The following is a 16,153-nucleotide window of genomic DNA, read 5'->3' as shown; positions in this document are numbered from 1 at the left end:
ATTCAATTTAGTTCTGGTGACACACTTGCATTATCTTTAATATCAACCCTTTTTTCCCCCTACACAACACCCTTTTCTTCCTTGTGCGACTTACTGATCCTTTGCTCATTCTGCACTTTCATGGCTGAAGGCCCCTGACAGGTAAAGTCATTTGCATGGTTTATGGCAATTTGACTTTTTCAGCCAGTCCACCTGATATTTACATTTTCAGATCTGCATTACCTGGTTGCTTTGTCTCTATATTCTTGAGAAAATTGTTTATCTTGGGTTTGAAACCCTTTCCAATATTTCACGCACGCCCCCCCCTTCACAAAAATATGCTTCTAACTACTTTTGGTTCCTCAAAGATCTTGCCCCTTATGTGCAAGATATATTTCTCTTCAGCCTCTTTATCTTTATCAACTAGATTCTTCATTTTCTAATTCTTAGTTTTCTAATCTAAGTTTTTATTTTTAAGGATGCATTTACAGATGTTTTGGCTACCCTGCACATTCATCTTAACTGAATGAATCCATTATCATGTCATTATCATTCCATTATCCATGATCTAGATATCCAGCTCTTCTATAATGCCCTTGTAACATACTTTGGTTTTACACCAAAAGTAAGTCTACAATGCTTGCTATAAGGCATCATTTGCCGATGTATTTCTAATCACATCCAAGAATAACTCATTATCTGCATTTATTTGCTAAATCCATGCCTGAAAACTTGACATCTCCCACAGTGAAACACATTCTTGTATAGCTAGAGAGTGATTTAACAAAAAAAAAACAAACAAACAAAAACCAACACCAAAAAACCCAAACCAAAACAAACCAACAAAAACCCCAAATCTCTGCCAAAATCCACCTCAGGGAAAGGGTGCAAAGAAACGGTCCAGATGCAGCCTTTATGATGGGAAATTAATTTAGACAATCTTAGCTAGATCTGTCTCTCAATTATATAGATCAAGTTTTTTTTCCTTAGGCTTTTTGTTAAATAATGGATTCCCTGTAGCAAATTGTCTCATCACTAAAAAAAAGCTACTTAACACAGTTTAAAATGGATAAATACTTCAGAAGTGACCTTCCAGTGACTGCACAAACTTCTCAGAAAAGTTATTTCAGAAGTAAATCCTGTAATTCAATCTAATAAGTAGGATTTGCTGGCTTTTAGCCACCACACGTAACTAATGTTCACTAGGATTATGTTTGACTAAGCAGAGCTGCAGTCTTGTGCAAGGTACTTCTCGATAGAGGAAACTCTACAGAGAAAGGTCAGATTAAGCCACTCCTAGGAACTGCGAGCGTCTGGCTTTAAACTACCCATGCTGAATTTATGAACACACAAGTCAGTTTCAATAAATTCAGGGCAAATGGGACTATTAATTTATCTAGTCCAATTCCCTTACATTTTCACAGATCGCTGTTTTATGCCTACAACGAACTGAATAATTTATTCTTAGCTAAAGCATGTTTTCCAGTATATCACACCAGTCTTAAATTTTAAAAAAGGAAAAAGATGGAGAAACCCTTCCCCTCTCTTGTTTCAGTATTAAGAAAAAAAACCCACAACACTTAATTATTGTCAAATTTCTAATCTGAAAATGGCTGGATCAGTTCCAAGTATGGTTCTGACATTTGCTAGGATTAAGAAATTTTATTACCTAACACTGCTTTCTTGTGAGAAGTATTTCAATTATCAAGTTGACACTCCAAAATAAAGTCGCGTTTATTTTAATAACATAACAGAATTACCCACCAAATTTGCCATCCAAGTTTATGACTCTTCTTCAGTGTTTCATTTTTAAAACACCTTCTAAGAATAGATAGGTAATTAAGTCCTCCCCTACCCCCCACAAAAACAATAAAACACAATTATGTTATTTAAGAAAATCTTCTATACACTTTCTTCTCTCTCATCTATATGCAAATAAGAACAAATGCTAGAAAGAAATTTAGTCTTCTCAGATGAAAATACTTTCAAGTGTCTTTCAATTCAATAGGAGTCAGTTTTTGTAGCTCTAAAAACAGCTGAAAATTGATGACAAATTAAATACATAAATAAAAATGTAAAAAGTGGTCTTACCTGACCCCTCATAACAGACATTTGGTTTTCAAAAGTAGCCTTGTCAAATCCTTTATCAGTCTTTAAGAAAAAGAACAGTTATTACAGGAAATGACCCATTTCTTTTTAGGTCTATATTTAGCATGCAAATTCATCAATTTCATAACACGCGTAGTCATATTCACCCTTATAATTTTTGGAAGCTTCAAATAGTCATAGTATGACCCACAAAAAGGTCTATTTATTGCAGCAAATTTACATACGTGAAAATAAAGGATGTTCCACACCATAAAATACATCAGTGGATACCACTTCAGGGCATTGGTAAGTAGTCTTAATACCATTTCATAACGTTACACCGCTCTGTCTCACCTGTACTTTCACAAAAGAATAATTCCTCCTTCAGATTTATTAAATACTTCAGTTGCCACTGGGTTTAACAGACAACCCAGAGTCACTTTGAATACAACTGCGTCAAAGACGCAAATGCTGCAAATGTGTTTCAGGATCTAGTTTTGACATTCCAGCTGCATTTTCATTGAAAGTTTAAAATTTCCATTTCTTTCCATCCTGACCATTTGGGTTATTTCACTTGAACATCTGACACAATTGTTTAAGGAATGTTTCAGAGAAGGAGGCTCCTTCACATGTCAAGATTGTAGCACAGTTTCAGTATCTTTAAAGTAAGTTTGACTTACTTTAAACATGGTCAAGATTCCAGCATCAACTTCACACAATACATGTATGTAAAATTAAGTATATGAAAGGTATGCAGTTACTTTAAGTTACACTAAATACATGATTTCCTCAGGTTGCTACAGTTTATCTTAAGTGTATACACACCACACAGGTATGTTAAATGGAGTTTTTACACAGATTTGTGCTACAAGAGTTAACTAGCTTTATTTGATTATGTGAAACAGAAATATAAAAGGTAATTATGTCTTCAGATGAGCTGATCATTGTCAGTTAGCCACATTAGTGACAGTTTCCTCTTAATTATATAAACCCTTTCTGCCATGCCAGTGTTAAAGCTAAAATAACACAGTACGATGACATAAAGAAGTTAAATTCATAACAAGAAAAACCATCCAATTGCTCCATTACAGGTATTAGCTATTTCAGTAATGCTCTATTCAAAGAAGCACTCAATTCACCTTAAATAGTTCATAAAGATCTTCACAAAGATCCTGTACGAAGTTCATATCAGAAATGCGAGGAAGAACTAAGTCTCTGGTCTCCTGAGAGAAAGGAACTTTCGCTTGAGGCAGCCAAGCCCAGTGAAAAGGATCTAATGAAGAAAATCAGTACGTTTACTGATTAACAACAGGCAAAAATGAAATACTCAAGTGCTTACTACTCATACTGCTGCCTACTGGAAATCTGCAGTAACACACCATTTTTCACAACATTGTTACCCCATATACCTCTTTTGGCTACAGTTACAAAAGCAGCTTTACAACTACTTAGCCTTTTTTCCAAACAGTGAAAATATGTTTTAAGTAATAAACATTTAGTTGAAGAAGTAAGTAAAAAAAGGCATATAAATTAAATAGCGTAAGCAACAGTAGAGGCCTTCTCCTAGTTTAGCAATGCAGTTTCCTTTGGAGTAAAATAGTGGCCACAATCAAACATCTAAAATATTCTTATTTGACTCATACTAAGAATTAACAAAAAAAGTAGCCACTATTTTTTAATAAAATGTTTAGTCTATCAAAATGCCTTATTTTAAGCCTGCTGCGAAAAACATTCTTAACTTTTCACATAATTGCTCTTAAGCAGCTTTTCCAAGACATATTGTAAGAGTAATTAATATTACCAGATGTTAAACAAGACAAACAGTACCAGTTGCAGGAACTGAGGAACATCACTAGTAGCAGGCCACCCATCAAACTTCCTAACACTGCTCACAGCTCTGAGTCTGACAGCCCAGCCAGTTTTCCACCCACCTCACAACCTCTTAGTCCAGTTCGTATCTCACATTTGACTACAAGAATACTATGAGATACCACGCAGAAGGCCTCGCAAAAGTCAAAGAAAAATCAGTATTCACTGCCCTTCCCTCATCCACTGAACCAGTCATCTTAGTACAAGCTGTCTAAGCAGTCAAGCAGAGTTTCCTGCTGCCTTCCCCATCACCTTCTTGTTCTTCATGTGCTTGAACACAGCTTCCAGGAGGATTCATTCCACAATCTTCATGGGGACTGAGGTTAAGCTGGCTACCCCATCATTCTTTGTACCCTGCATCTTGCCCTTCTCAAAGATAGATAGGATACTTACCTTTTCCTAGTCATCAGCAACCTCCCACATTACTACAGTCTGTCGATAGTGATGGGAAAACAGCCTCACAGTAACATCAGCCAGTTCCCACCGTGTCTCCAATGCATCCCGTCTACTCCTACAAATTTCTGTATGCCCAATTTGCTTAAGTGCTCCCTTTCTTCTGCTTTGGGTAATGATTCATTCGCAGAGGCTCTGCTTATGAGCTCTGAGACCCAAGAGCAAATCTTACAAGTGAAAACTGAGGCAAAGTCAGTATTAAGTAACTTGCTCTTTCTTAGGCCTTTTGTCTTCAGGTCCTTGTTGCACTTTTCATCAGTGTCACTCTCACTTCTAATTTACTTAAGCATTTCTTGTTGCCCTTCATGTCCTCTGCCAGCTTTACTCCAGCTGAGCTTTGACATTCCAGACTCCATTCTTGCACTTCTGGACAAAGTCTCTGTTTTTCCAGGGAATCTCTATACCCTTTTTTTTTTTTAAATGTACCTAATTTTTGCATCCCAGTTCAGTCAGGAGTTCCCTGTTCATCTATGTTGAACCATCTTCCTGCCTTTTGGACAGGTTCTTCTCTGGCTTTGAGAAGGTTATCCTTGATGATCAACCAGCTCTAGTCATCATGAAAATATGCTCTACCCCTCAAGATCCTGTGATTTTAAACAACATTATGCTACAAGTTCACCTTTACAGAATTGTCACACACTTGTCCAACCGCAAAAGAACTCTAAAGGACCATCCAAGTTTATTACTTTTGATGCTGATGTGAAAGATGGTATAAAACAAGCAATAATTGCCATGCCTCTAGAACAGCTGCAGAGGAGACTGCAGCTAAGAGTAACTACTGAGTATCAAGATAGAAACTACGCAGAGCTCTGGGTGTGGTAATTAACAAGCCTTTTGACAGCAAAACTAGCCCACACTTAACTGCCATAATTACCCAATTGGCTAATAGTCAACAGAAATAATTTTCAACCCTGTTGGGTACTTCCTCCTAAGCTATAAGTAGTCAGAGATATGGTCAGAAGTAACCTAGCTTTAACAATAATATCAATTTCCAGTCTGCTCAAAAGTTAACTTCTACAAAGCAAGCTAAAGCTGAGAACAAGTAAAAATAGTATGAACTTGTCTACTTGTTCACCTACAACAGTGCCCTTTGTATTGAAATAGAAATTTGTCCATTAGAGAGACAACTTGAATATCCTTGCACTCAAGTAATTTTATACCATGGTTTTCAAAAAAACACATGACAAATGTGTCGCTAAATTTTTCCAGTTCCACCAGTCAGTTTACATACAGTAGTATGTTTATGAATATCCATGTATTAATATTGTTTAAAGGTATAAGGATAAAAAAATATGAACAAGGACCAAATCACATATGGGACTGCAAAAGTGGCATTTGTTGTTAACTTTCTGAAGGAGAGTACATTATTTAAAAATTTAATATATAACTACAGTGATGACTTCTTAGTTTCTTACTACAACAACCCAAATAAAAAAAATCTTATTTGGAAGTTACTCTCCCAAAAGGAAGATGATTGAAGAATGCAATACTTACATGCCCTCCACTCATCAGGATGCTTAAAAGGAAATGCTAAACCGTTGTCAATTGCAGCAATTTTAATAGTAGATTCTTTAGTTATAGTCCATTCGCTATCCTATGGAAGGAATATTTCAAAAATAAGTGATACCTAAGTGCTTACAAAAATAGTGAAATACATTAAAAATACTCAATAATATACTTTGTAACTTCACTGCTTTAAGTCAACCTCTACAATATAAAGGAGTATCCAAATAAACTCCAGCACACATAATTCTTACTCTACTACCATTAAAAAGGAGCTCTTCCCCCCAAATACAGGATAAGCAGAGCACATAAACAGCTGAAGAAATATGCTTGAGCAATGGTGGGCAGTTTTTTTTATTAATATAGCCCAAGCTAATAAAGAAAAAATACAGAACAATAAAAATAACTTCTAGCACGTTCCATCCAGGCTAGTCCAATCAAAATATCTTTTCAATCTTTTCACCTAGAATAATTTGCAGTTATTGTATTTCTTGAGATCATGCACTAGGATTAAAGCCACGTACTTAACCCCCTGCAAGACCAAGTTATAAAACTAAACAATTTAAAGAACATAAGTTTCAGAGTTATCATTTTCTTACCTTATCTGACAGATCAAGTCCATCATCTTGTTTTTCGTACCTGACTAACCAGTTATCGTTACCTCTGTCTTTAAACAAGAAAATGCATGTCACAACGTGTTATTTATAAAGAAATAATCATCAAAAGTGATATACAATGACTAATATTGTAAACTGAGGATTTACCAAAGGAGTCAGGCAAAACCATTCAAAAAGTTTTTTTCATCACAATACATGGGTTTTAGCTTTACTAAAATGTTTGATTTACTGGAAAGACCAAAAATTTACCAAGTGTTTTTAGGTATGTATTACTGCTTTAGTTTCCCCAACTGGCTGAATATACATCAAAATATCAGGAAAGCTAAGAGCAACTATTTTCATCCACTTTATGCAGAAAGATTGGCTGTAGTGTGCACTTTTCCTGGTGAAAAGACTGTCAGCAGCAGCAGCCGCCACCACAATGACTTAATTTTTAAACTTGTTTTAATGCTGATGGGGAAAGAGAGAGGCTCTCCAAAATTATAGACAGTTTGATGTTTGATTACATGGAGAAAACATACTGTTCAAAGATGGAGGGGGGAAAAAAACCGAAGAGCCTTTCAGAAGCTAAAAATATCTGCACCATTCAGACAAAATTGAGACATTGAAGACTTTGACAAGGTCTTTCAGACAGAGGATGACTGCATGGATTTGTAGGTCCTCCTGTCATCTTAAGGTGGTCCCTTAAGTTTAGTTAAACATCCATCAGAAGACTTTCATATTCTATCATGATTGCATATATTAGATGAAGGTAAAATCATCCATGTAATGAGGTTTTGCATTTTGAGTATTTATCTTACAATTTTAAGAAAGTCATAGGACACATAGGACACAGTTTGGAAACACCAAGATCCATTTGATAAAGCTGACAGATCATAGCAGCATCTAGTAAGTATTACATTCTTATGAGACTTTCTTTTAGTTTGCTTCTAAAAAGCCGTATGTTAGAGTGACTTATTTTCAGCTGAATTCCTTTCCAATAAGTGAATTTAAGAAAAGGAAATTAACTAGAGCTGGTATATCTGAAGAAGAGCAAAGATGCACACCTCTGACAAAGCAGTAAAGGAAGTATTTTAAATATAAAATTGTCTTTGGATTCTTGAGGAAATAAATCACCTAGGCAGTCAACAGAAGAACCCTAGCTTCTCAGTGAAAGAAACAAGAATGGAGGAGAACTGAGAGATAGACAACACAGTTGAAGTTCAGTGCCCAGTCACAATGAATATGAACTATTTTGCACTGATGCAAAACTGTGCTGTTATCAGCTCCAGCTTAGCTTAAAAGCAATGGTAGCCACGGCTTTTCTTATGGTTCCTGAAACTCCACCATCCATTATCCTAATAATACCTGTATTTCTGATGACATAATCCAAGATAACCAATCTTTCAAACTGTGACTGAAATTCTTTCCTTGTGTTCTCAGGTAAAGGATCAGTTTCAAACTTCCTGAGCCAGTAGTCAGCTTCCTTATATCCTTCAACAAACAGCTGGAAGGAGCCAACCTGTAACATCAAGAAACTGCATTTGGAAAATGCACTTGGGTAGGCCACACAACTAATCTTAACATTAACAAAAAGAACTGATTATACACTTTAAATTAAAAAAATAATTTTTTTTTACATTAAAAAAAATAATTTTTTTATTTAAATAAAATATGACATTAAAAAAAAATTACTAAGTAGTTTCACTTTCATTCATAATGAAAGTTTCACTTTCATTAGAATTTACTAAAAAAAGTAAGACTCAAATAATGAGGCTTTTTTCCTGAGGTTTTTGGTGACTTTTTTTTGTTTTAATATTTGTTTAAGCACTGACCGAGTTTACCAGGAATAATATGTAGCCAGACAGCTCCACATAAATGAACACTCAGTATTACGAACAATATTTGACACACAGAGGAAGAAGTAGCATCTATTCTCTTTTTCATTGGAAACACTGGATTCAATAGTTCATGGGAAACTCACCAAAAATTACAGGAAGAAAATCTTCCTTTGAAAAGCTTTAAGTTTCATTGATGAGAATAGCAGCACTAACCATTTTTTCATGACAGACACTTTTTGCATTAAAATGGCTGAAATATATTTCCAAAAAAAGCCCAAGGAAGAAAACTACAGATGGCATAGGCTCCACATGTGTGGGCAACAGAAAAAGTGCTCAAGATTAAAATTCAAAAGAGAACTTAAATATTTGAGAAGTGAAATGCAGACAGATGCACACGTGCAGAGACATGGATAAACAGATAGCATGTGGAATAACCATGCTGATACAAGCTTGCATAACGTATGTCACATGGATCAAAATTGCTGGAAGATGACACAAGTGGATTACCCAAGTTGTAAATAACGTGTTTTAAAAGTTTAGGAGTAGAACACCGTGGTGATGTTTTGGGGATAAAATAAGGCTCATTAGGCAAGAATTATGAGAGGTTTTAGTCAGCAGAGTACTACACACGACAAAAGAAAGGTAGGATGAACACAACAATAGGATACCTAAAAGAATAAAACAAACAAAAGAAGGAAAAAAATATTTAGGAAAAATGAAAGAACTAGATAAAATGCAGGGGACAATATAAAAACATGATACTGAAATGAAACGTACTAAACAGTCAAGAAAAAGAAAAAACACAGTGAAAGGTAGACAACAATTCAACTTGTTACTCCTCCAGCCAACAGCCAGACTGCAGACTGATACAAAAAGTGGTAAGGTTTTTAAAGTAGGTCAAATGAAGGACTGATGTAACGGAAAGATTTTGCGTAGAAACAGTGATATTTATCAAACTTCAGTCACTCAGAAATAGTTTTCAACAAGCAATAAGGTTTTTCTTCTACTGTTGAAGTTAACTACAAATATTCTTTTTTTTTAATTCAAGGTTTTGTATAAGAATCAGGAAATGTACAAATCACTTATTTTTCATCTTACCTTAGGAGGTAGTCCAATTCGATTAAATTTTTTAGCAACTTTTGGCACTTTCTCTAAAGCATATTTTTTTCCTCTTGACTTTGCACGATCTATTGCACTGTAATTAAAGGTCTCACTCACAAGCCAGACGACCTTCAAAAATGAAAGTTAAAAACAGCTCAGAATTCCTTATTATTCCAATTATAAGTTCACAGTAAATTTTGTGCTTGGTTGTCAAAAAAGCAAAAAGACAGCATCAGGCATTTCCAACAGATAAATTTTAAACAAAAAGGTGAATATTTGCTATTTTACGTATCTCAAACAAAGATGTGGTAACAAAGTTATAAGTGGGAATCTTTATATGCTGCTTTTTGCAATTCTGATGCATCTCACCAAAACATGATGCAAAAAATGGCAGAAAATGCTAGAAACTGAAGTGGTTCCAAAAAAGAGATTCAATTCAGATTACAAACTTATCCTTTAAAACAAAAGTCACAGTCACTATTTCTATATCAAACCACTGCACTTTTGGACTTGCACTAATTTATACATGACTTAGGGATAATGCATGATATACAAGCATGTCTTGACACCTACAGTCTAGAGACTGACAAATCTGTCACTATTTATTTTTTGCATTCAATAATTTATGTATTTTAACTTTTACCTTAGTTTTAGGTACAACTCCGAGCCCCAGCTTGTCATCCACAAGATAGGCACCAGCTTCAGAGAGGTATCCCTGATTTGGAACGAGGCAGCCTCTGCCAAAGCAGCAAGGACAACAAACTTTGTGAAAATATTTGGTCCATTTTGGATTTAGATGTCCATAAGGCTCTTCAGATTTTGGTTTGAACACTCCAATAATTTTCTAGGATAAATGATATAAAAATCAAAGTATGAATGCTTTGAGTTACAACAGATTAACCAGTACTTTCAAATAACTAATTTTCAAAATCATTTTAGATACTCTACCTTGCATTTTAGTCAGTCCTTTTAGATGATGAAATAATAAAACAAAATGGTATTCCAGACAAATTTATCATCAAATGCTTTTCTAGTAGTACAAATTCAAAATAACCTCTTCATAAGAGAAAAATCAAAACCAGGTAGCATTTACTAGATTTTCAAAATTAGAAGACTGCATTTTAGAATATACTTTTTTTTATACTCTAAGTTTTTAAAAAAGGACTTTTTAAAAGTAGCTTTAAAAAAATCATTTTCAGCCCACCAATTAACTCGTTGACAATATATTTCAGGCAGACACACAATGGTTCCAGGAAAGTGACAAACATACAGAATGCTAATACTCAAATGTTATCTTTTCTCTTTTATATCTATTTTATTTACTGCTTTAAGTTAGAATGGATCAAAATGTTCTGCACTTTGCAGTTCTGAAGAGTGGTGTCATTTACCACTGCTGTAGATTCCTCAACTCAAAGCTGACAATGGTTCACAGTATCAGCCACCATTCACATTGGAGACAAGCTTAAAATTACTCAGAGTACTGCGTCCAATTTTGGACACTATGCTTCAAGAAATCTGTTAACAAACTGAAGAAAGTTGGAAAAACAATGCGAATAAGCACAAAAAATGTGAATAATGAAAGACTGTATGAACAGGGATTGTTTACCCGAAGAGAAAATGGGGCACGATGAACTATGTAACAGGTTGCTATAGAGAAAAAAAGAACACCACATTTACTATTAACGAGCCAAAAAATGATAGGCTTAAATCCCAGCAGATAAGTTGCAAAGAAAAAACCCTTTTGAACCTCAAGAGTGGCTCAAGACTCAAGCAGGCTGCCAGGTTGTGAAGGCTCCAAAACAGAATGTCGCTAACAACAGTTTAGTTAGACATTCATCAGGAATCATGTTAAGACGGTCCTGCTCCACAACACAGGCATTACATAGATGATTTCTCAAGGTGCTTTCAACACGTGACTATATTTGTTAACTTCAAACCACAAGATTATTACCACACTAAAATATATAACCTTCCAATTGTCTGTGATAAACTTTAGCCTAGTGCATGAAGTTCATGTATTGACTCTTCTATAGCTCAAGTGAAATGCTGTAGAAATGCCATACCTTCATTCCTTCTCACAGGACCATATTTAAGAACAACTGTTTCAGAAGCATTTTCACATATTAGTACTTTCCTGAATCCTTATCAAAAAAGTGCATATCTCAATAAGCTAAACACTGCCAGTTGTTGCACCAACACTCATAGCTGATTTACACTATTAAGTCGTGAACAAGTTTGCTGGCAGTGAGAAACCAGCATCTTGCTTCAGTAACTGCTGATTCAACTAGATTAGGAAGACAACGTTACTAGTCGTCCTAGCTTCTAGAGAATTTTCACCCACTTTGTCCAAGAGAATCTAACTCATCCAAGATTGCTCAAGACAATCCTGCTTTGTCCGAGACAAACTAAATACACAGAACTTGTTTCATTCAGTTTCTAAACAGATTACACAAGATGCCAGGCATTAGTAGCATCACCTGTATTGTCCATTTATTTTGATTTACTCCCATCAACTACCATGAGAAATAAGTTATGAAATATCACTATTTGCATTCATCTTATAAAAGTTTCCTATCAACAGGGACAGGAAACAAATTTACAAAAATTCTCTGGTTTTCAGTACGCTGTTATCTGTGATTCTAAGGTTACATTTAAAATCATAAGCAAGCTCTATGCAACTGCACAGACTCAACTCAATTTAGACCTACACAAAAAGTTACATTTACAGTAAATATTCTGTGCAACTTGAAAGGCCAGGATGTTCTCTGAACACTTTACTATTTTTTTTTATTATAAGTCGCAACACTTTGGAAACTGAATTTACTTGGTATACTAGTTTAGTCAAAATTCTAATGTTAGGTTTAGAATTGCTAAAGAGTTTGGGTTTGTTTTTTTTTTTTTTCATATTGAATCACAGATATCTACCTGCTCAAAACAAAGCTAGCAGCTTCTAATTTCCCAGAAATGTAGTGGCATATTTGGCAGTATATTTGAGCAACCAAGTCTAGTGGGAGGTGTCCCTGCCCAGGGCAGGGGGGCTGGCACTAGATGATCTTTAAGGTCCCCTTCCAACCTAAACCATTCTATGATTCTATGATATGCCCAGCCATTAATCATCTCTTTTCTGAATTGCTCTTTGGATAACACTTTCTACAAACTGCCCATTTCAAAAAGGAGCTTAGCTCATTCCACTACTTGCCTGGACCGTACTGTGCTACACTGTGAAATCTAGATATGGTTTTCAATGTTTCACTGAAGTTAGAACCTTGCTAAATTTTGCAGAGCCGCTGCTGTTGATGACCAGAGCAGAAACAGAAAGCTCAATATGTAGACAACCAACCAAGGCCAGCCTTAGTTTTGCAAGTCAAAATTAATTTCTAGAGTGACTCCATTGGCATTACCAAATAGCCAATAGCTAAACCATCAAAAACATTGCAGAACAGTTTGTAACAGACACAATGTCTTTTACTTTATTGGTTACACAATGAACAACAAATGCAGAAATATTCAACACTTCAGCAATTGTGCTGCTTAAGTACTGAACCACTTCATACCAGTATACAACTATGGCAATAAATGCAGGAAGTTAATAATTTTTAATTAGGCAATTTTTGCTTTATCTTTCTGATAGACCCAAATCAGCAAATAAGATGACCTACTGGAAACAGGTTGTTTTGCCGGTAACTTGGTATTAGAGTAGGTAAACACTTCAGAAGCTGATCAGTAAGAAGGCTTAGCACGTCTTTAATAAGCTCTTTCCCAGCACAAGGAAGAGGAGATTACTCAAGAAGAAGAGAAGAAAGCCAGTCACAAAACTGGTCTGAAGCAGAATGATGCAATACTCTGTCAAACAGGATTTGAAATCCATTCTACAAGTGAGAGTCGCACTATTGACAAAATGAAGTTTCATCAGGCCTTTAATATGGATAACAAATTTATCTAAACTCCAAATTTAGTGCAAAGAATAAAAACAAAGTTGAAAGTCAGCTAGGAACTCAGTATCATTATTCTCACAGTGCCATGAGAGCAAATAGTTTCATATTTTGCAATAAAATTTTTCTGCCCTGCATAAAAAAAAAAAAAAGGTGTTGTTTAGGCTTCATTTCTCCTAAATGCTTATTTAAATCAGTGGGGGAAAGCAAATCACTACTATGAACTTAACTAGAAACAAAAACAACACTTCACTGCAAAACAGAAGTAAAACCAACAAGAAAATCACCACATAAGAAACAAAGAAGTAAGGTGGTCCATCCAAAATACTATGGTTACAAAAATGATGTGTAAGTACTCTCTCATTAGCCCCAGGGCACAGTGTGTCTCCCAGACATTTGCCAAAAAACTGCAAAATCAGTCTGGAGAGTCTTCAGACAAAACAGATTTGTACATATGGAAATTCAGAACAAGTATGATTTTTTTCCTATTAATTTCGCTACTAACTTTCTAAGAATGAAAGAGCTCGATTGCACAGCATTAAGAAAAACTCCAAAAACACAACTAACCAATTTTAAAGCATTTTTTAGCACAACAGCATAGAACACTCTTTAGACACATCATGCACTGACTTTTTCAAAAAGTATGATTTAAACCAGTATTCGGTTACTTATTCAGATTTTTTCCTATTGCGTATTTAATTAGATATAATCCTAATTTTAAATACCTCTTTAAAAGCAGTATAAAGTTTGAATATTAATGTATACAACCTGAAAACCTATAAAGGACTAAACTACTGAAGTAGGGAAGTGACCTGAAGTTTTAAAAGCTTGCTGAAACTTTGAACAGACTTTCATATTAACAGCATTGTACACAACAGGAAGAATCCCATGAAGTGATTAGAGAAAGAATTTTTTTTTCCTTCCAGTTTCAGAGAGAGAGACCCTCCTTCCCAATCTACTTTGGCTCTCCTCCACCAGAACAAAGGGGGTCATTACTAACAAGTGTTCCTGGAACACAGGAGTATGAACTGCAACATGCAGTTCTTTGAAGATTTAGAAGGGGTAGCTCTGCCACTTTCCATCTTAGAAATAATACAAATAAATATGTGAATTTAAGTCAGGTAACTATTCTAAAAATCACACATCAATAAAGTGTAAAAACTGTAACTAGAAGTGGCATTAAACCAAACACCTATGAAAATTAAGTGGCAAAACAGGAATACATTCTGTAATGACCAATAACATGAATAAAAGCTGAACAACAACAAAAAAAATACTTCCTAGACAAATGAGAAATGACCGTTTTGGGGATGCGAGGAAGAACAACAATCTTGAGTATGTTCTGAAAACTTAGGCACTTAAAGTGTTACATTTCCATGTCTAACACAACTGGGATCCTCAAGATTAATGAACATCTACATCTACCTAAGACCAGAAGACTGCTGACTAAGCTTAAAATAAAGTCAAATATGACAGGTTAACAAAGGTGTGGGGGTTGGGAGTCATCTTTTTTGGAACAGATCAGTAAGCAGACAAAGTATTTCTGATTTAAAGAAAACAATGTGAAAGCATGTCTGAAACATCATTTTCTCATTATAATGCTAACCAAACGTTACTTTTCAAGCAAGGTATTCAGGTAACTATCACTTCTCTGTCTCAAAGTAACCTTAGGACACCTCTTTGATGATCGCTATCGAAGGTATCATTTACCACTAAGGGAGGGGAAACCAAATCTTCCAAGATTCAGCAGCCAAGTACAAGTAAAAAGGCAGATGTGTTCATATCACTCTTCTTGCCCATCTACCAATCATATGGGAGGAAGGAGACATGACCTAAATAAAAGACTATTTGAAGAGAAAAGACATAAAAATACAGGAGGCTTGGCAACAGAAACCTAGACAGTATACAAATCAGAAGCTTAGTTCTGTCAAAAATCAATTAAAACATACAAAGAACAAAATGTTAGATTCTGCACAAAGGAATCCCTGAATTGCTTTTAGATGTACAAAATGTTAGATTCTGCACAAAGGAAACATCTAAAAGCAATTCAGGGATAAGGAGACCCTTTTATTTTCTCCTTATTTCTTTGGTGCAGATCATTCAAAACATGATAAAACTGCAACAGAGAAATAATAGTTATTTTGGCTTAGCTTATGCTGCAAGACATAATTAGAAGTCTAAATATTACTTGCATTGATTTTTCCAACATAGATTTTGGCATACCATAAATTATCAAACAACTTATTTAAATGAATTTCCATTTAAATAGAATTTTTAAATTTCCATTTTAAAGTTGTTGCTGATAGTGTCATTGACTTTGCAGTAACATGCTCACCCCTTTTGGATCCTTGGCAAAGTAACTCCCACTGGATCCTTGAGAGATTCTTTCTGGAAAAACTCCACACTCTATAGCTTGTTCTGCCCTCAGAATAATTTCTGCAAACTCTGGATCATCTAAAAATATATTCATATCAGCAGTATGTCCTGTATGCCCTGAAAAATAAGAAAACAAGCACTCCTAAGTGTAATTTGTACTAGGAATTGACAACAACATAAATAAACACATTGAAAAGCTAACAGCCTTCCCTGCTAATGTCCATTCAATAGCAGGCTGAAAAATCCGGTCCATTAAATCAGTGCAAGTTTTCCCACTGATTTACCCTTGTCTAATCAACCTTTTGTTTAAAGTAAATCAGCCGAATCTCCAACAACTAATTTGAGACTACCGCTGCAAAGCGTTTATACTTTTCAAGGATATTTTTCATTTTTATTTACCTAAGGAAGTCTGTAA

At 35.1% G+C, this 16,153-nt stretch overlaps 1 protein-coding gene across 1 annotated transcript in view; it reads right to left on the bottom strand.

Moving 5' to 3' along the window:
* The window catches only part of PI4K2B (phosphatidylinositol 4-kinase type 2 beta), a 17,947-nt gene extending 2,094 nt beyond the window's left edge, over nt 1-15,853 (bottom strand). The window contains exons 1-8 of the mRNA XM_009887648.1: nt 15,698-15,853; nt 10,074-10,274; nt 9,428-9,559; nt 7,857-8,010; nt 6,492-6,559; nt 5,884-5,983; nt 3,207-3,340; nt 2,071-2,130 (exon numbers count right to left, since the gene is read on the bottom strand). Coding sequence (XP_009885950.1) covers nt 2,071-2,130; nt 3,207-3,340; nt 5,884-5,983; nt 6,492-6,559; nt 7,857-8,010; nt 9,428-9,559; nt 10,074-10,274; nt 15,698-15,832 — 984 coding nt within the window. The 5' untranslated portion in view covers nt 15,833-15,853. The remainder of the gene's footprint in view (nt 1-2,070; nt 2,131-3,206; nt 3,341-5,883; nt 5,984-6,491; nt 6,560-7,856; nt 8,011-9,427; nt 9,560-10,073; nt 10,275-15,697) is intronic.
* Nucleotides 15,854-16,153: the final 300 nt, after the last annotated feature.

Source organism: Charadrius vociferus, unplaced genomic scaffold (genome assembly GCF_000708025.1).
Source record: "Charadrius vociferus isolate BGI_N301 unplaced genomic scaffold, ASM70802v2 scaffold306, whole genome shotgun sequence".
Classification (NCBI taxonomy): domain Eukaryota; kingdom Metazoa; phylum Chordata; class Aves; order Charadriiformes; family Charadriidae; genus Charadrius; species Charadrius vociferus.
Note: the sequence above shows the minus strand (reverse complement) of the source record. Positions and strands in the feature narration are given on the sequence as shown.